At 39.2% G+C, this 21,163-nt stretch overlaps 1 protein-coding gene across 2 annotated transcripts in view; it reads left to right on the top strand.

Moving 5' to 3' along the window:
• The window catches only part of tle5 (TLE family member 5, transcriptional modulator), a 35,702-nt gene that overhangs the window by 6,342 nt on the left and 8,197 nt on the right, over positions 1-21,163 (top strand). For both annotated transcript variants that reach the window (XM_044129788.1, XM_044129787.1), the window contains exons 2-4: positions 8,791-8,879; positions 12,645-12,708; positions 16,570-16,614. In XM_044129788.1, the coding sequence (XP_043985723.1) occupies positions 8,791-8,879; positions 12,645-12,708; positions 16,570-16,614 (198 nt within the window). The remainder of the gene's footprint in view (positions 1-8,790; positions 8,880-12,644; positions 12,709-16,569; positions 16,615-21,163) is intronic.

Here is a 21,163-nt window from a genome sequence, read left to right as displayed (position 1 = left end):
GTGGCCCAGTCGAGGGCACAGGTCACAGGTGATGTTGATTTTTGTGAAGGGCCACAGCACGTGATTGTCAGAAGACTTTAGTTTGGGTTGGGTTTAGCGAAAGGTGGAGGCTGGTGCAATCGTTCTCTTGTCAAGCACATGGTGATTTGGACTCAGGTATTCATAAAAATCCCTGAGTCCAGGTATTTTCTGCTTTCAGAATCACCTTCAACAATTGCTTTCAAGTTGAACATATGTATTGTGTCAAAGTAAAAGAGCTAGTATTTGTACAATTTCATTTAGCTCCCTTTTCAGGTCGTTTCTGTACCCGTATATATGATGTGTACATATTCAACATAACATGCCTATAACTGGTAAAAACTGGGGTCATGGTGTGATGCATTTAATAAAACATTATTAATTGGTCTAATAGCTGTATTTAATATGCAAAAAGAACAGCAAGGACTGAGTTCCCTGGTTTCAAATGAGAATTTGATGCTAACTAGCACATGAAATGGCTAGCAGAGCTAAAATGAGCTCATTGGATGGATGAAGATGTACAGTTTCTCAGGTCTATTTAACTATTTTTATGATCTGTTGCAAGTAAAAAAAAAAAGTCTCATTTGGTTTGAAAGTGATCCATTTTTTTTGTTGACATTTAAAGAACATCCCAATTTTCTGGAATTCATGTTGTACTATAATCACCGTACATCAGTAGTTGTGAGGCACAGCTGCAAGTCGTGCATTTACAGCTGCTCACATGGGTCCATAAAACGATTTCCCATCACTACTTAGCATCTATCTTCTATGCCCTAAGGGACACAAACAACAAAGATTTTAAGCTGTAGCAGATTAGGTCTGGTCTGTACATGCTGTTACATCACAGTACTTGATAAACACATTTTTCTCAGCTAATTGGAGGACAATTTATACTGGACATTTAACTTCATCAGCAACTTTACAAACACTAATTATATATATAAAAAAAATTTTGCTGTCAATTTTAGTTTCAGAGCTTGTAGTTATTAAATATGTGCCTCTGTTGGGGGGACTGCGCCCTATCTTGCATCCTGAAGTGCACCATTGAGAATTCACTTTATTTGTATCGTCACCTTGGTGTTCAAGCTTGAAGGCCCTTAATACTCACAGCTTTTCCAAAGTCCTTTAATTCAAGATTAAAGTCCTATAAAAATCCCACGTATAAAATCCCACATATAAAAACCTAACTAAAATATTTTTGGGTAGATCTGGGTAGATTAGAATTTACACACTTGACATCTTAGGCCAATTTGCTACAGAACCTAATTTTATTTTTCTTACAGAAAACATGTAAAAATAAAAACCAAACATATTTCCACTGATTGGTATCATGTTTCTTATTATCTTTTAAGTCTACAGGTGTATTAAGGAGACTGAGCCCTTATTGTCTCTCTCTTGAAGACTATCTAGATCTGTGTCAGAGTGGACTTTAATAATTTTTCTTTTTTTTCCATTTATTTATTTAAAATAGGACTGGTTTCTGACATCCTGGCATCTTAGGGTGTCTTCATTTTCTTTCCACATTTGGCTAGTGTGCCTTTCCATGCTTAGTTTAAAACTGTTTGGGGGGAGGGGAAAGCTGACTGGTTGAATGGATATGTGTTTGCATGTATGTTGTGCAATTAGGAGTCCACCAGATTGTGTGTTTTGTGTGGGAGGGAACTCAGAGGAACTGAATCAGTATTCAGGAAAAGATTCCTTGAAGGGGAATGTGGGAGGTAGAAAGAAAAGAGGCTGCTGGGAGGACGGGTTAACCCCTCTCCTGTGGAGAACGGCGTGATGGGCTGTAACAAAGCAGCTCAACGGGAGGTGGCTTGATTGGCCACATCGTTCCAAAGCAAAAAAGACCTGCTAGACCGCGAGACCTTGCAAGCTGAGAGGTAGCTGCTTAGTTTGGTGCCTGTAAGGAATGAGGTCACGTATAAAAGAATATTATATTAACCCAACTAAAACACAGTCAGCCATCAGGAATCAATGTTATTTCATTATGCTGCTTTCAAAAAAAATGTCCACACTTAAATAGTACACCGTTTAAACAACAGATTAGTAGACTCAATTATGTCAGACCCATTTTGAAGGATGATCGATTGGTACCACTATTTGAAAACTATTAAGTCAGTCGGGCTCAAAACTGGAGCCTAAAATTTGGAGCTTTACTAATTGTAAGAGCAAGAACAGTAGTGCTGATGCATCACAAGATGAAACAACAGCTCCCTGCTGTCAAACATATGCAGGCACAGCTTTGGTTGTTTATTTGCTTGTTGCTAACTTTGGGACTAATCTTTTCCTGCCTGTCTTTGCTCTTTTTCTGGCTGTTCTCAGTAATAACCTTGTTTTTTTACAAATGGGCATCAATCATCTGCACAAGCTTTGTGGGTGTAATCTTAAAGCCCTCCCTCTGTGAGCCTGCCTTTAATCTCAGCTATGGTCCCCAAAACCACAGTACTGTCAGCCTCACCACTTTCCCCACTCTTGACAAATTGCCTATTTCCCTTGGCTTCAGAATCTCTGCACTTCGTTCCTGTGGTGTGTATGTGTGTTTAGGAGCATGCCTCCCTCACCTTGTGTGTGTTTTTCTTATGTTTTTTGTGCATAGGCGCATCTGCGTTTGCAGAACATACTGTTTTAAATACCATGCTTGTGTGTGTTTGTGCTGAGCGCTTGGCTGGCCTTGTGTATGGGTCAAGATAGTTGTGCCGGGAGGGGAGGGAAGGCAAGCCATGCCAATCCTGTGTTTGCAAGGGCACTTCACTTGAAGTGATAAAAGTATAATAATCCCCTTTAAAGCGTCTTAACGAGGTCAAATCTGTTAGACTGCAAGGGGGAGGGAGGTTTGCGTGTGTTGGCGTGTGTGTGCATGTGTGTTGTTGGGATAACGCTGCAGAAATGGGGGTAAGCCTCCGCTTGGTTTGTGAGAGATAATAATCAAAATCAAATTCCTGGCCGAAACAGGATTAGGCTCTCTCGCCGTGCTCTAAAGCCCCTGTCCAGAGCTGCTGAAGACACAATCCTATTCCTCAGCCTCTCTTTCAAACCCTGAGCAGCTAGCGTGGCTGGGCTCTCTCCGTTGGTTCAGACGGAGTTTGCCCGGATGAGCTTGGATACGGGCCAGTTAGTTCTGTCCCTCTCTCAGATCGCTGGGCTCATATGCTTTAGTCCAAACACTAATCCAGGATATTTAGATGGAATTGTTTGGTAGGAACTATTCTTGGATGGAGGATCCAGTCTTGTTTTCTGCTGTAAGAGCAAAAGACTTAATCATTTCAATCTCTGGCTTGGTGAATCTTGTAACAGTGGACTTTTTCCTGAAATGTTTAAGCACATTCTGCGAGTTTCATTCATACATGTACGAGTGTCATACAGTCACATTTCCATTTAAAATCTGTATTGATGAGAAATTAGTTACTTATTGCATTATATTGCTTTGTTTGTGTAATGTATTATAAAGCATTGGAGAGGTCTCTGAAACAGCTAAGCAGTTTTAGCTGCAAACAACACAACATTAACCATCATTGCCTAAGGAGTGCTTTCTGGGTATTTAACAAAGCACTTCCACCGTTTGTTTTGCTTTCGACTCACTGTGAAAGAGACTTGCGCCTGCTTTTATTCTTTCTGGAACCCCAAAATTTTACCCTTTACTTGGCAGTCTTTTTAAGATGTAATTTTATCTCTAAAATTCATTTAAGACAGTCCTCTTGCCACCTTTCAGAAAAATGTGTTTGCCACATCTGTATAGAGTCAGTGTAAGAAACATATTAAGTATTATATATTTTCACCAGTCTTTTTAATAACTAGATTTTATTGCTCATGTTCCATTCTTGTCAAAACTCTTAAATCCAGTGGGATTTGCTAATTACCCTTCTGCTAACTCTACAATGGACCCACACCTATTCAACGATTAGTATTTGTAGATTTGTGTTTTTTTTCTTTTTGTGGAATGTAACTAAATCTACTTGAAGTATAGTTTAAAAATAGTGCAAAGGCTTTGCTTCTGTCTGCAAGATTTAAAAATTCAGTTTTTAAGTGAGGAAATAAATTATGTCCTCTGTCTTAATCTAAACCGCTAAGGAATGTTCTACCAGAAAGAATCATTAGTTACTTTCTTTCTTACTTACTCTCCTTTCTATTGAAACTGTGACAGACAGAAGAGGCGGAAAGCTTACATGGGATCCTCCAGACTGTTGCTATGGAACAGAAAGACAACCTGGCAGTGAAACATAGAGGAACTGTTTGCCATTACGGATATTCTGCATTCGTTTAAGAGTGGGAGTGAGATAACATCCAGTCATTAGTGAGTGATTACAATGCCAAGGCTCCATCCCTCCCTCCAAGCACACAAACATTCACGCATGTGCCACACACAAGCACACACCGACTGAGATGTAAACAGTCAGGCAGTGCTCCAGGAAATACAATCCCCACACTGCAGCTACCCCTCAGGCAGGATTTATACTGAGGAAGATGTTTTCCAATGGATCCTGCTGTTATTCCGTGTGGCTGTCTACGCTTTTTCATTTGTGTATGTGCTCAGCTTGTGTGTCTAAATGCCCTGCTGTATTCATTTATTGTTCATGTGTCTCATCATTGTAGTGTGATCTGTATGCGTGTGTGTAAAGCTAAGCCCCCCCACGCCCCTGTAATCTCCATCCCTTCCTGTCGTTTTTTTTTTTTTTTCCACCGATTGATCTAAGAGCAGAAACAGCCTTAGTCTGATTCTTATTTAAAATAGACATAATGGTTCACAGAAGATTTCACATGGATTGAACCAGATGATGAGGCCAGGAAGGCTCTGTGTGCATGTCTGTGTGGGGGGTGAGTAGGGCTTAGGGGTTGGTGGGTGGGGGATGGGGGTGGGGCAGCAATTTCCTGAAACGATGAATCCCATTTATTCGCCGAAGACTGTCTCAATTGCCTCAGCAGCCCACAACGCTTTTTAATGCTTTAATTACGTCTCAAAGGAGCAGGGTGGAATCAAATTAGAGATCGTCCTACATTTAGGTGCCAGGCGTGTGCCTTTTCTTGTGTGCGTGTGAGCCCGGCAGATTTTACTTATGAGGGAGTGTGTGTGTGTGTGTGTGGGGGGGGGGGGGGGGGAATCTCATATCCTTCTGTATGATTCCTAGCACTGAGTATTTGTTGCTCTTGCATCCATTCATACAACTTAAAACACATGCAAACAGATGTTGACTCACGTAAATGTGTCCCTGAAAAACACCTCATCAATGACTTCAACGTTTATTTTTATTTTTTTTCTTGGAACATTCAAGAAAGCTTTTGCACACATAATTATCTTTTTCTTTTTCTTTTTTTTTTTACACAGATGCATATTCACTAACGCAGCATGCAGCCTTTTTTTCTGTCATAGCAGATGGCATGTGTCTCAATATTACAGCAGTATTTCATTAACATTATGGGCATCCATCTGTTGTGCCCTCTCATGCCCCCGTGGAGCACCTTGTTTTCTTGTTTTCGTCACCGAAGAAGAGAAGAAAATAAACATTGTTAGCATTGTGTAGCAAAACGCAAAGTAAGCTTGGTATACAAAAAATATTAGCTGGACATATGTAGGTAAAACCCAGTGCTCTTAGTCATTGTTCACTAAGTTTCTTCTTTATGTGCTATTTAGGCACCACAGATTTTAGCAACTTTAAGTAAATATGTTTTGTAGCGGTGAATCCGGCTCACAAAACGGAATGATAAACAATATGTAATTTATGAAACTACATTTCTTTCTAATCACCAATCTACTTGTCATTAAGCCTGTCATAATGACACATTTTGGGACTATTAAGTAATAGAGTCTAATTAATGGAAAAAAAATTAAAGTACCCTCTGAGAGATAACTAAACATACATTTCTAACAAACGTTTCATATTGGAACGGGAAGATATTTTAAAAATCCAAAATACATAAACAATACAACAAATGATGGATATTGAAGTCTGTTAACAAAATGGCTCTTCAAAGAATGGACTAGTTGAGACTCATGCACCAGACTGAAGACTTTTGTTGTCCAGTTAATTCACAGCAAATCTAATCTCAAGCACAGATTTATGTACATCCAGCAATATCCTGCTGAGTGTGTGCAGTTATGTACCATGACCAACTGGGTTTTGAAAAGACAGAGCAGAGATGAGGAGAAAAACACTGTCCCATTGTGTTGGGACTACTTTCTATGCTAAAGAAAAAATTCAGAGTTAATAGCAGCAATAGCTTGTTTAGTGGCTTCATCTGGGAGGGAAACAATGAGGCAATTAACCATCATGCTGGGTTTTATTTAACACTGCTTGTGCCTGGTAAGACTAACTGGTTGTCTGGTTTGGTGAGGACCATTCATAGAACAAGGAGGCTGATTCAGTCTGCCATCTGCCACGTGTAGGGACAAAAATGGAGCGCACATTCCTATTGGAAGATGGTCTGTCAACAGTATTTACTTAGTCTTGCACATAAATTAGCTCTCTACCAAATTTGGATATCTTTGTGGTTGTTTGTTTATTATAATTTCTAATTTATATATAAAAATGTTACTCTTTTGATGCAGACTTTTGATGTGGGTATTTTTTTTAAGGTGGAAGGTCAAGTAGAACATTTATCTAGTCACCCCAGGCTGCCAGATGTTGTCCATTGCCAACAACTTTCTTTGATCTGGTTACACTTACTGGAAACCACTATTCCCAGATGGGGGGGCTAATGTTGCCCGTAAGGGAAAAGGATGTAGTCGATCAGAAGTACCAAACTGAAAGTGTAAAGGAAAGGTGTTGACAGGGTAGATGAAAAGTGATACGCATCAGGTTGCCTCTGAAGTGGAAAGTTACCGTCCTTCATAAGCTCAACCCAAAGTAACCTTTTACAGATGATATCAGATTTGGTTTCAGAGTTGGGTGGAGAAGCTGTAGTCTGCAGACTTTTTTTAATTCAGCATTGGTAAGACAGACTTGGTGGCTGGTTTTCAACCCCTACTGTCAATCGTTTGGTAGATCTTTGTCGAAATATATATTTTTTTCTTGTTATTTTGACAACCCAAACTGCAAAAAGTGCTGGTGATGTTTTTAGGAAAAAATTTACCACACCTGGAAAGTCAGGTTGTGTCCGAAACAGTTTCTTTAAAAGATTAGACAGGCATCAAATTCCTTACCAAGAATGTAGTAAGAGGGCATACACAAAGTTCTACATATTTGTCTCTATTAACATTCATACGTCCAAACTACAGCGAAGCATCACATATTAGGTTGTTAAACAAATCTAATGTTTAGCAATGTATCTGTGTTTGTCAGTTTGCAAATGTAATGGCTGTTGATCCTTGTTTTATTTTTCTCCTATCAGTTTTCATCCACCTACTTGGCCCAGTTACCTTAGATCCAAGACTCAAAGATTCAGACTTTGGTATTTTAAATGTTCATATAATACCCTTCATAGGGGGTAAGTCATATCTTGTGCATCAGTACATCTCTCTGGGAAAATGGCCAAGCTGGACACATACACCTGAAACAAGCACTAATTCAGCACAGTGTGTGTGGTGCAGCTTTCCGTTGCCAAGTGCCTTTTGTTGACGCAGGCCCTGCGTGACAGAGACCCATATAGCCAGGCTGTTTGTTGAATTTAGTCCCTGCATTATTGGCTTCAGAGATAATGGAACAGGTTTTCCTGCTGTACCACAGAAACCTTTGTCTCCAGGCAACAGTTTGCTTTGCGTGGAATGGAAGTTTTTGACGTATGGGGTTAGCTTGTTAAGGTCAGATCACGGTTGTCACTGTGTTTTAGTGACTTCATTATTTGATTAAAGTCTCAAGTATATTTTGATTTTAACAACAAGAAAGCTTTGTCTGATCTGGTTATCTAATGAACCTGTGGAAATTATTCTGAACTTATTCAAAACATTTAACCCCCCAAAATAAAACACCAGCCAGGTAAATGTTATCACAGAACTTAAAGTAATTGTAATATAGATGTTCCTTTAGATTAAGTTGCCTGTTTAGGGAAAAAAAAAAAAAAAGTTGAGCAATGTCATCAGACGTGAAGCAACAGGTCAATCCTAATGGCGAGCTCCCTGAAATTATGACTTTACATTTTCTTTTTTTTTTATGTCTCCCATAATGCAGTTCATTGACAAATAATGAGATTTTGTTTTACTATACAAGCTGTGCTCTATGTGCACTGCTTCCCAGGAATTGTAGTGAACAGAATTACAATCAGGGTTAAAAACTGCATCCAGGCTAAGTGTTTGACTGGTGATGTAGCTCACTATGTGAGATTTAGAATGTGTTTAATTGTATTTATTAACCAAGAAAAAGCTGCAGCATGTTTAGGCTGTCAGATTGCAAGTCAGATTACTGTTTTAAAATCTCTAAGTGAGAACTGAATGAGTTTAGTAATTACGTACCATATCACTCTCCAGGTTCTCTCATGACTCTGCTTTAGCTTTACTTGTTGTCTCCTAAACTGAATATTGGGCTTTTAACAGAAAGTTTCAAAAGGACTTAAATTATAGGGTTGATTAACTCTTAACGTGTTAATCAATAAGCTGCTGCAAATCCTTACATGTTGTTCGAGGTGGCTTTATGTCTTAGCACCAGAAAAGTGTCATTGTCATCAAACCGTGAACAAATAGCAACTTTGTCATTAAAAATGTCAACATAGGTGTGCATTAAAATCAGTTTTTCACTGTTTATGGTTGTATGTGGATTAGACTCGTATGCATCATAGGACAGTGGAAGTGCAGCAGCTTCCTGCATTTGGGTTTCTCATTTTTCTTCTTGTCTGTCTTCTTGATAGGCCTCATCGCAGCAGCTGAAATTTACGACCTCTGACTCCTGTGACAGGATCAAGGATGAGTTCCAGTTTCTTCAAGCACAATATCACAGGTGAACACATTGACATGCACTCACACAGTCACAAACACAGATATATTGGCCTTACAAATCTATGTTTCTTTCTACATAAAAGTGAAACAGATTTTACAGTTGATCTGTTGCTGTAATGACTTCATCTTGGCCAGAGGTCAGATTTTTAAGAGATTTTTTATTTTTATTTTGTGAAGTGATTGTGTTTGAGCTTTACCTGACTCCAAATCTCGCTAATATACATGAGATGCAGAAGTGACTGTAATAAACACATTCATTTTCTCATGATTTTTCTCCATCTTCAAATGTCTTCTGATCAGACTCAAAGTAATAAAAAAGCTATTCTTCAAAAAAAACAAACAAACCTGGTGATAGCAGCACCATGCTTATAGATTTAATTTCTTCTAGCAAATGCTTAACCCCTTAATGCTTGAATTTATTCAAAATGACATAAAAATACAAATTGTGTCTTTGCTTTCAAATAGATTCTAAATAAAAGCCTGCACTGTCCGTTCTGTCAATGAATGACTAAAACGCCCACTTGGCAACAGCTCAAGACAGGGCCTGGGAGGGGATATCGCATTTAAATGCTGTCATATTCCACAAAAAATGGTAAAAACCGGGACATTTTCATTAATCAAAGAAAGCCCTTCTGATGCTTCAGGCAGAATGCAACAAGTTAACATGTTTGGGGGAAAGAGGACATTTGGTCACCTTAGTATATATAATTCAACTTGCCTGTGTGGTAGTTTAAGATGTAGTTTTATGGCAAGAAATTTAATAACAGTGTAGGCAACCCAGCTGCAGCACCAATTGCTTAAACATTTTTCTTTGACTCACACCACAATCAGGCCCGTTTTCCCCTTGCTACTGATCTTTCTTTACTGCTTAAATACGTCTACATTTCCAGAGGTATAAGATGCCTCCAAAGTCCTGACCTTCATTCATCTGTTTGATAGCGTTAGAGGATTGTGCCACAGGGTCTGCATCTCAGTAAAAAAAAATAAAAAATCAGCTTTCTGTAAGGAAAGGATACTTTGAAACCCATCTTCCTTCCGGAGTAGGTTGGTTTGTTCCTGTGTACATCCCTTCCCAGAACCTTCCACAGACTTGGCTCTCCCAGGTACAGACACTCAAAGGCACATGAAAGCCCAGTGTATTGTGTGTAAAATCCCTGCTGTGGTCTGATCGCTCCTGTTATGCAGAGGATTCTGAAGCTGCAATAACGCCCTTCATATCTTCTTCCTTGCCTTTGCTTTTGTTATTCCCATAACAGCGAGCAGCACCGTTTAACCCTCTTCAGAGAGTGAGGGTGCAGTTAAAAGAATGCCTCTTTTGTCTCAGCATACATAACATGCATACAGTGCCTATTGACTCAGGAGCAGGGATGGGGTGGGGGGTCTTGGGAGCCACAAACGAAGCTTTGTAGCGCTCTGCTGCTGTGCTTTGCTTGTCTGTTGCTGACGACTAAAAGGCAAATGTACCGCAGGCGTTCCCCTGGGTATAGTACGGAGCATTGTAGCTGTCGTTGTCTTTCTCTTTCCTGTTCCCCCCACCCCGCTCGACTCTCCCTGCCCCCCTGCCGCCTCTCCCCTCCCCAATTTCACGTGCATAAATAGATCAGGGAATACATAAATCAAAATAAAGATGGCAGCAGGAGCGATTTAGAGACGGAAGAAGCGGCAATAAAACTCCATCAAAGTGTCGTTTGACAACGCCGGTGCAGACCCTGGGGCTGCTGAGCAGCAATCAGAGGAGGCACAGAGCCAATCCATGGCAGGCTTGCAGAGAGGACGCCAGTTGTCATGACAACTTGTTATACGGCCTGTGCGCATAAGTGGGGATAGCAGAAAGATTTTTATGTAGGTGTCAAAGGGAGCATTTGGGAAAGTGGACACTGCTTGTTCGCACACTTCAAAAGGCAAAAGAACATCATTATCACTCACTAAATACAGGAGTGGATCCAACCCGTTTCAGTGTTTTTAGGCTTAACATTGTCTGCCATGACATGACCATTAATTTATGATGTGAACCAACGTTTTATTCATATTCACAGTAAACGCCTCAACTACCCTTGAATAGTTTTAGTAGTCTGGAGTTTTGTTCCCCCCCTGCGTTTTAGTTGAGATGTGTGGCCTTCAGATTTTTGGGTCGTAAAAATTGCCATCGTTCGAAGATTCTTAGTGATGACTTTATTCACTTGCTTCGTTTCAAATGAATAAACTCTTAAAGCAGTGAACTCGTAAAAGCACTTACCAGAGCAGATTTGAATTCTTCTGCTGTCGATGGGTACCAGTTCTCAACAGCCTCTAGGTTCTGCTGCTTTGGGTTCATCCGTACTTAAAAGCACATACAATTGCAAACCTTAATGTGGGAAATTTATTACCATGTTATTCCAAAGAAGAGAAACAAAATCTAACAAAATACATTTTAAGAATTAGACAGTGCTATTATGCATCATTAGTATTATGGTAAATAATAAAATTAACTAAACTGCCAAGCTACATAATAAAATAAAACAATTCATCACACTGCAGTAATTCAATGCACAGTTAGCTGTGTTCTTACTTTAAATGTTCATCCTTTACTGACTTCTTACGTCTGACATGTACCTCATAACTTGTTTAATGTGGTGTCCTGATGTATACAACTATATAATTATGGGGGGGGGTGTTTTTTTTTTCTTCTTTTTCCGGAAAGAAAATAATTCTTAGAAAGGAATGCAAGCTCAGGCAGAATGTTGAACTGGAGCTTCAACATTGCAAGGCAAACATGCTTCTAAATATTTTCTATCCCTACTGACAAATTCAGATTTTGAGAAAAGACCGAGCAGTTGACTAAATTTGGAATAACAGAGGCTGGTGTGATTATTATAGCAGCAGCACAGTGCGGTGTGTATGAATGAGCACACGTCATTGGCTGAGTGCAACACGATGTTCAGTCTGCCAGTTAAGACTATTTATGATGCAGACTCAGGCAGCGCTCTCTGTAATCGATCTGTCATTCGTGTAGACAGCTGAGAAGAACATCCCAGCATAAATATACACACCATCAACCTCGCTGCAGACTTATCTCGAATCTAAACCTTTCCACCATGTCTCTGCATATTTGGTTAAGCCTTACCAATAACTTGGAATAAATGACGCCCTCTGAGACTGGCAGGTTTTAACTGGATGCTTCAGTCAGACGCCATGTAGGGACTGTTTTTGTCATTTTTATTTGACAATGAGGCTGACTCGTTGACGTGTTCCTCTTTGTCACGCCGCCTCATATGACAACAGCGTTGACATGATTGCAGTTAATGGCTGTCACTGGGTCTGGGTTACAGGGAATGCTATAACACCACTCTCAGGCGTTGTACTTCATTGCCTCTTCCCTGCAGAAGGAGTCGTATTTTATCTGAGCTAAATCCTGGAGTTCAAGACAGGTTTATCTCAGAAAATCAGAACTAGTTCAACCCCTTCCTGCCAATCAGAACCTGTCATCCATAGTGAGATCCTGCCACTGACTTCTGGAGGGGACGATGATGATGATGATGATGAGAGTGGCAAAGATGATCCAGATTATTTGGGTGAAGGAGATGATGAAAATGTGCTGGTAATGATGAAAATGAAGGAGGAGGTTTTAGTGATGATGGAAGTAATGAGAGTGGTGGAAGAAAGTGAAATAGGTAATGATTATGAATGGGGTTTGAAAAGTCACCTGGTGTCAGCACTTGAGAAGAACGACTGTCGAGCTGAATAACAAGCTGACTTTGTTCCCCTCTTTCTCCCTCTCTTTTCCCAGTTTGAAGCTCGAATGTGACAAGTTAGCGAGTGAGAAGTCAGAGATGCAGCGCCATTATATTATGGTAAGTTAACCTAAACATAAGTATTCTGCACCAGTATTTTTTTATTTTTATTTTAACAGGGTAAAAAAAAAAAAAAAACAGTTAGCCCTCCAGGATTAAAAAAAAAACCTCTCTGTCAAGTGAATCCTAGCTAAGAAGCAACAACAAATAATGCAGAAAAATAAACGGTTAAAAGAAAATGTCAAGCTATAGAAAACGGGTGCAGAACATAGAATCGGGCTCAAAAACTTTTAGGTTAGATTTAAAAACACTAAACTAGAGGAGTTCGGTCAAACAAACAAGTACCATAAAGAAGGAGCAGAGTGAACGAAAGCCTTCTTCCCCAATTCAGTCTGAGCTATAAGAGTCGATATTTCTCAGTGAAATTGCGGTACGAACATATTCCGATAGGAGTCCAAGTAGACTTTGATTATTGAGTTTTCTCAATTGGTGACCCTCAGTCTTGTTCACTTAGTCTTCCTGCTTTGGCAACTTCTGATGGCTTTTGACCATTTAAGAGCGAAACTTTGACCAACATTTTTGCAGTCTCTGCTCATTTTGTCAATTTTTAAAAAAATGTACTTTTTACACCCAGAGATGATCAACTTGTTTAGGTTCAGATTGAAATGTGTTTGTATTTGTGGGTAAGTTGTTTTCACCTCCTTTCACCGAGTCCATCTCCTCCTGCCTTTGTCTTTCTACGCACACATTTACACACAAACTAAAAGATGTGCTTTCTTGCTCTCTGCTCCACCTTGGGGCTAATCGCATTGTTGCTAGCAATAGCTGTGTTGCTGTCTGATGTTTTGCCTCTAATTGATCCTCTGACTACCTTTAATCTCATCTAATCTGTGCAGCCGCACTGCTCTCTCCAGCTCCAGCAGGCCAGCAGAGAGACACAAAATGCAGACGCAATTGCTGTGCGTCTCTTTCAGGCACATGGTTTATTACACACACTCATCATCAGCCTTTCGTACAGAACATATAGCTTTGAAAACTAACAATAATTCTCAAATTCAAAAAAAGGTATGGAGGATTTTTTTGTAGTGTTTTTAAATAGCATTTTTTATTGCATTTTGTCTGATTTATAACTTCAGGTAATTTATCATAGTTAAATATTTCAAGCGTTTAGACGGCTTGTAGAAAGGCATTTACCCCAATTGCCCAAGTTTCTATTTTAATGGTCAGGAAAATGTTCTGCTGAATGCTTCCTGGCCCACAGGCTGATGATATCTATACAAAGTAATTGGAGGAAAATAGTTTTTTCATCAATGTTTGGTATTTGTACTTGTATATTTGTGGTGCTCTGTGGGATAGAATACAACTTGCAGCTGCCTCTTGTGATGAATGAGAGGAGATTCTGCACAAACATGTTAACAATTTATTTGTGTTTATGTGTGAGCAGATCAAAGAAGATGACTCTGAATTTTTGCAGTTTGATGGGGTTTTTTTTATTGGTTTTTTGTTTTTTGTTTTATTGGTTTGAATAGTACCATATAACAGCTTGACAAAAGTGGATCCATGTCCCTTGGAATAAAAGCAAGCTCATAATAAATATATTTTGGTGGGGAACACACAGTTTAGCTTGGTGGGGGACTTCTAGCTGCAGTATGTCTATCAACGTTTAGAATGAATGATTAATGGCAGAGAAGACAATGGGGTGATTATGAACAATAAAAAGCTGAGCTCTAATTCTCACACTGATTATATTCTATGGCACAAAAAGCTATCCAGTGGTATGCAGTGTTTCCACAGGTTTTAACACCCATCAGCAGCTTTGCAGTCTGAATAAAAATGTATTTATGGCAGAAATGTAGTTGTAGCCATCATTCTTATTTGTTGCTCAAAATGTTTCTGTAAAATTAAACTGTAAATGGAATATTTCAGAACCCCACACATGCACACACGCGCGAGCACACCCACACACAAACGCACCTCCAATCCATCAGTGGCAGGCCGGTTCTTGTATCCCCACAACCACCTCCCCTTCTGCTCTAATAGCATATCAGGTTGCCCCACTCCCCCGGCCAGTGGCAGCACCTCCATTTCCCCAGTGCTGTAATTACTTTAGGGAGCTTCCGCGTGGGCAGCTACGCAGAATACAGTGTGTGTGTGTGTGTGTGTGCATGCTCTTGCATTCGTGCACAAGGCCCTGTCAGCATGAGATTGCACTGAAAACATTGGTGCATGTGTGAAAGAGCAATTGAGGTACATCAGTGTGTGTGTGTGTGTCTGCGTGAGTGAGGGAAGTGTGTTGTTTGTTTTCCAGTGACAGAAGCAGACCCCTGCAGACAGAGTGGGTGATTAACAGGCTTGACGCCTGGAAGGTGGCCCTCTCATTAACAGGGAACGCACATACACACATTCACACAAAGGAGGCTCTTTTTCTGCTGTCTCCATTTCTTTCTCTGTTCCTTTATTTCTCTTGTTTAAATATGTTTGTAGCATCCGATTCTTTGATATGGAACATTAAGATTTCAAACATGTCATCTTGAGTTCAGCATACTTTGTGGTGAAACAGCACTTCGTCGGATATTAACTCTAAAATTATATATTCACTTTAAACTAATGATGCCTCTGTCTACTTTTTGTCCCATCTACCAGCCAGCCATTTAGGAACGGGCATTGACTGATAACAAGGTCTTGTCCAGTACATCCTCAAAAGCAATGCCACAAACAGTCACACCAGTTGTCAAAGATAAGAACATTGTCACACATTATTATGAATGAGTGTGAAGATCATGGTGAGATCAAAAGAGCTGTCTGCTTCCAGAAAGAATGTTGTGATGGTTTGAGTCCGGCAAGAGATTTAAAAAGGTTACAATACAATTTGAAGTTAGTCATTCCTCTGTGCGGAAAATTGTCTCCAAGTGGAGGACAAGCTCAAGTAACTACAAACACGTCCGTCTGGCCATTTAGGCAAGTTAACCCTGAAAGCAGACTTCAAGATGCTAAGAAAAGCCTCCAGTCAGGCTCTTGCTACAGATTGTTTTTGAGGTGTGCCAGGAGAAGATCTTTGCTCTTTAAGGAAAATATGAAGGCCCGATTGAATCGTGTTAGAACACTAAAATTTAATTATTTGAACATCAGAACAGACAATATTTTAATAACTCCTTCCAGGACTATTACCTTCTACAAACTGTGAAGCAAAGTGCTGGAAGAGCCTCGGATGAAGCTGCTTTGCTGGAGTAGTAGCAACCCAGCTCAACATCCTAAAATCCATCACAATTGTGTGTCAGAGTGCATTTGAGGGTGAAAAATCTGAATAGAGCCAGAACCTGAAAGAAAAGTAAGACTATATCAAGAAATTCACAGACGATTGGCTAAGAATTAAGAAAAGATTCAGCTCTTGGCTGAATTAAAGTGCAGCTCTTTATCCTCTTGAGATACTATGAAGTGGTTTGAAACGGCTCTACATGGAGGACAGTGAGGAGTGGGACAAACTTACTTCACAATAATGTCACAGGCTGCTAAATTGCTATTACAATAGTCTCACTGAAGTTACTACTAGCTGCTACAATTGTTTTGAAAAACTCTCCTGCTAGTTTCTTCACAAACTGTACTGGACAATAATCTTTTTTTTTTTCTTCTTCTTCTTCAGGCATTCCTCCAACCATTTCAACTTGTCTGAGCAGTTATTGTAAATAATAGGATCATAATTATTGAACTGCAGGAATGTAAATGCACAGCTTTCAGAGAATTTAGACAGTAGACTCTAACAATTGTATTGATTGTACATTTGGAATCCAAATTTACATTAACTACAAACTTGATTTGCAACAAGCAGTCACTGAAGTTTGATTTCATGTGCAAAGATTACCAGATTTTCTTCAAGTGCCTGTTTATTTTTAAAGCTGTTTTTATTTTTTGCTTTCTCTCTAGTACTACGAGATGTCCTACGGGCTGAATATCGAGATGCACAAACAGGTATGGTTATTTAAAATCTTAATTGGCCTTTGCATTAAAGATGTTGCCATTATTTTATGAAATACGTTGCCTGCATGAGATACGTTATGTATATTTTGTGTACCAGGATGCCTCCATTTTTCCAAATCCATTTAATTTGCTGCAAAATAAATGCTGGAGTCACTATTTAAATGTTTGGGTTTTGTTTTTTTAAAGTCTTTTGAAACACCTGAAGCAAACTAATTGGAGCAACAAGCATCAATAGAAATCAGTAAGCTGGAAGTCATGGCATTTCTCCACTATCGCAAAAATTTTCTGCAGAAATATTAGTTTGGTGGATGCCGTTAGAACTGTAATTGGTGCTTGATTCAGGCTGGAAAGGAGGAGAGGATTATGTTTACGCATCGGTTTATTTGGCTCAAACTGGAGGAGTAATTTATGCTCAGCCTGTAGGTGGGAGAGAGCGATTGGCCTCCGAAGGGCCAGGCCTTATCGGTGACCTCGTCTCCAGCTGCACACACACAAACACTCGCAATCCCTATGACTGATGGTGCACACTGACAAGCTTATTGGCAGAAGCCAGTACGCTTTGACAAATGGACTCGCACACACAGAGAAAGTAGCAGCTTCCATGATTTAAAGAGCTTCACATTTATGCGCCCACACATTCTCAGACACTGGAAGCCCAAGACGGCCACTGTGATGCATGCTGGTCACATGCACAAACACGCACGCACTCAAAGCTGAGTGTGTGTTTGTGGTTGGTTAAAATTCACAAACACAAGTTGGGTGGAGCATTGTGTGTGCATGTTCCCATCAGGTTTTCTTTTAATTTTTTTTTGTGTATGTGGCATTGCATATTTGTTCTAGTACTTTTGTATTAGCTATCCAAAATAAAAATAAAAAAAAGTAAAAGTTGGTGTGTGGGTTGAGACTGCAAGTTCAAGTTATAGTGTGTGTGTGTGTGTGTGTGTGTGTCAGAAAGTATGCCCTCTTTCATCGGTGCCTCAATTTATGTGTGTATCTCTGGCACGTGTTCAGGAATAACTGCGTGCTATTGTGGTTCTGTGCCCCTGTGTGTGCGTATCTGCGTGTGTGCGTGTGTGTGTGTGTGTGTGTGTAGTTCCTTTGTGCCCAGTGTGAGTGGGTGCAGCGAATGGCTAGTTCCATTAGAGCGTTGAAATTGAAGGGGATGTGTGGAAACGAGTGTCGAGGAGCATTCATGTCTGGGCCTATTGTGCAGAGCCAGTCTCCCCTCTCCTTCTCCTCCCCCTTGTTTTCCTCTCTCCACCGCCATCTCTATTTCCCTCTTTTTCTTTCTTTCTCACACATTGTGAGTTGCCCACAGTTGCGCCCTCTCGATCACTTCTCAATTCAGAATATGCCTCTCCACTCTTTGCTTTTTTTTTGCTCTGGTCTCTCATTTTAATTTTCTCTTTGAGAGAAAAAGCTAGACTGAGCTAGAAATGAAACTGAGACTCTGGTAGAAATAAACTCTCTCTCTCTCTATATATATATATATCTATATACATATATAGATATATATATATGTATGTTTCTGATACTCATTTGGTTTACTACTTTATTCCGTGCATCAAACGTCTGAGACAGATATTTCTTTTGTTGTGTTTGATTGCTCCGAAGTGTGGACTGAACTGGGGAAAGGAGAAATCAGTTTTTCTGTTCCTCCTCTTAAAATACTTTATAAACTGAACTAAAATGATAAAACATTTTTAAGTTGAAAGCATTATACATCTTTATACGTTTAAAAGCAAAGTTGCACCCCAACTTATCCTTTGAAAGGTCGATTAGAAAATGGAAATTAAAAGATTTAGTTGGATCCTTCTGGAAGTGCATTGTATGATATATGTCAAAGCATGTTGACAAAGGAAAGTGTCTTTACAATATTCAGATCAGAAAAGCATAGTAGTAATGCCTCATGGAATGCAGTAAATTTGAAAATCTTTATGTAAACAATTCGACATGCATCTGTTTTGAATTTAGCGGTAGTATTTATAATAGCTGAGAAGGGATGAATCATTTAGAAATTTATTTTTCTAAAGAAAAAATTATCGTGTGTCATGTATACACTTCCATCTGGCAGGAAATAGTCACACATGGTTCAAATACTGAAGGTCATCTGAAGACAAAACCAGAACACGGAGGAAGTCTGTGTAGTGTTACAGTTGTCCAGGCTTTCTTCCACACTTCCTTTAAACACATTTTAAATCAACTCGAGCATATTTTTCACTCTTCTTCAAGTTCAATATTACAAAAGATGAAATCACTCAGGATGACTAAAAGCACAGCGGTCAGCAGAAACAGATCCAACCACTGTCACACTATGAGCAGCAAATCTTTCATCCTTTGATTATATATTGTCCCGTTTTTTTGTGTAAGACGCATAGTTTTTGGTTTTTTTTTTTTTTGTAATTAAATGCTCTAGTAGTGATTAGGGAAAGCAAGAAACATGTAATTCAATAAAAAGTAGCAGTTGTAAAGAAATATCTGAAGGAGAGACCCACTGGGAATAGAGATGATAGCAAGTTGGATAAAAAAAACAGAAGCTTGGCAGGAAAAAAAACCAAGACAGCACAGCACAAAGGGCACTGAAAAGAGGAAGCTCCATAGATGGCACAGAGCGAGTCCCGCAGAGACATTTTAGAGATGTCAGGGAGATTGTACGTGTAATGATGAGCAGGATAGGAATCGAGCGCTTGATGGGGAGCTGCGCTCTGCATGCCTAATGATTGTTAGGAGGCCCTCTCTCTCTCCTCCTCGCTCTATGAATTAAGCTCTAACACAATTACTGCTGCTTTGCATATCTCAGACGGATTGGGTGATTACCAACTAAATGTGATAACAAACCTGCATGTAAGAAAGAAGGGGAATGTGCACAAGGTAAAAGAATCTGTGCGCCCGCATCTGTGACTGTTGTTTTGCGTTCATGTGTCTTAATTGCCCGCATATCCACGATTTCTGGGCGAGGAATGTTGAGTACCTGCGATATAATTAATGAGGTGAATGGGGAGAAGGGGTGAAATGTCTGTTGTATTATTAGATATGAGATGCTGGAGATATTTTTCCATGTTTGGGAAGGTCATATCAGATGTTTCCCATACTAATGAGTATGCGGGTGTGTTTTCTTAAAAGGCGGCTTACATTTAATCAGGAGATCAAGTCATTGCACTGCTTGTATTTTGGGTTTTACTTTTCAACAAAACACACAGAGGGATCAAAGCGCATCTAAAGTTGATCTACAACCAAGAAATCGGTTATTTGGTCAATATTTCAGAAAAGTGTCAAATTTGGATCGTCTTCAGCTATAATTCAAGAGCTGCACCTAAAATGTGAAGTCCACCCAAAAGTAGGAGTTGTCATACGTTAATGTTTTATTGTTACTTTTAGATTTATGTTCAGTTTTTTAGGGTTTGCTTATTGTTTTGACATAAAGTAGTTTAATCAGGAAGTAAAGAACATTTCACTTAATGTTCTTTTGCAATCCTACACTTTCTTGTGCAGCGTGTTTGTTTAAGGACATTATTCATACTAGCAGTTTTGTAGGTTTATTAGAAATGTCCATTTTCATTAAAATTATTAAAAATCCACACCAGATATCAGTACTTTATACTTTAACATTTGTACTCTTTAGTTTAGTAAATGTGTATTTGTCAATCCTCTGTTTGAAGGAATCAGTTATCTAATATCGTCTTAATGACTGATGCAACTTCTAATAGTGCTAGCATGTTTTTGTCATGGCTAGATGTTAAAGGATTTGGCTGAGCTAAAGTAGAATTACTGCTACTCTCCACTTTGTTCTTTCAGTAGTAAACCAATCCTTTGTGTTACATTCATCTTTTATTATTGTATCACACTTTTGAGTATGTGCATTGCACTTCTGAGGTGTAAAGCATATATAATTACCTACCGATCTGGGTATCGGTGTATAAATGTGTGTGTGTTAGTGAGTGCAAATGGGTGATTGTGACTTTAGTGTATAAGTTCAGTCCATTTACCATAATTATGTAAATGTCATTCAGTTGTCGCCTATACATCTGATACTGCAGCTTACTTGGATAAACTAAACTGCTGCAGATTCTTTGGACTTACAATGGAAGTGTAAAATTCTCAATCTTATTTAACTTAATGCTATGTAAATGCTTGGTCTTTACTGATGAAGACTTAGCGTGACCTGCATGGCATGGAAGCTGAATTAATTCAGCTAATTGTCTGACTACTTGGAGGTACTCATAAACTGTAGAGAACATTGAAATTTCAGTCCGAGATTTCAAGCTGATCATAAGTCATATCACAGACAGGAGAGAATATGATTGTAATTCAAGACAAATCTTAATCCAGCAGAAGCTGTTGTGACAAATACTAAATTTGTTTAGAAAGTGAGAGGTCTTTACTGATTAAAAATTAAAACTCGAAATCTAATGGCATTGTTACTTAAGAGGTTTGTAACAATGCCATTGGTACTTGAAGCTAGTCTGCTTAGTTGTTTTTACTTTTAACCTAATGTTCTGGATTATTTTGGTTCTTTTTCTAGTTTATCCTGCTTTTCTTT

This window comes from Gambusia affinis, linkage group LG10 (genome assembly GCF_019740435.1).
Source record: "Gambusia affinis linkage group LG10, SWU_Gaff_1.0, whole genome shotgun sequence".
Taxonomy (NCBI): domain Eukaryota; kingdom Metazoa; phylum Chordata; class Actinopteri; order Cyprinodontiformes; family Poeciliidae; genus Gambusia; species Gambusia affinis.
This window is presented reverse-complemented; position numbering and strand designations above follow the sequence as displayed.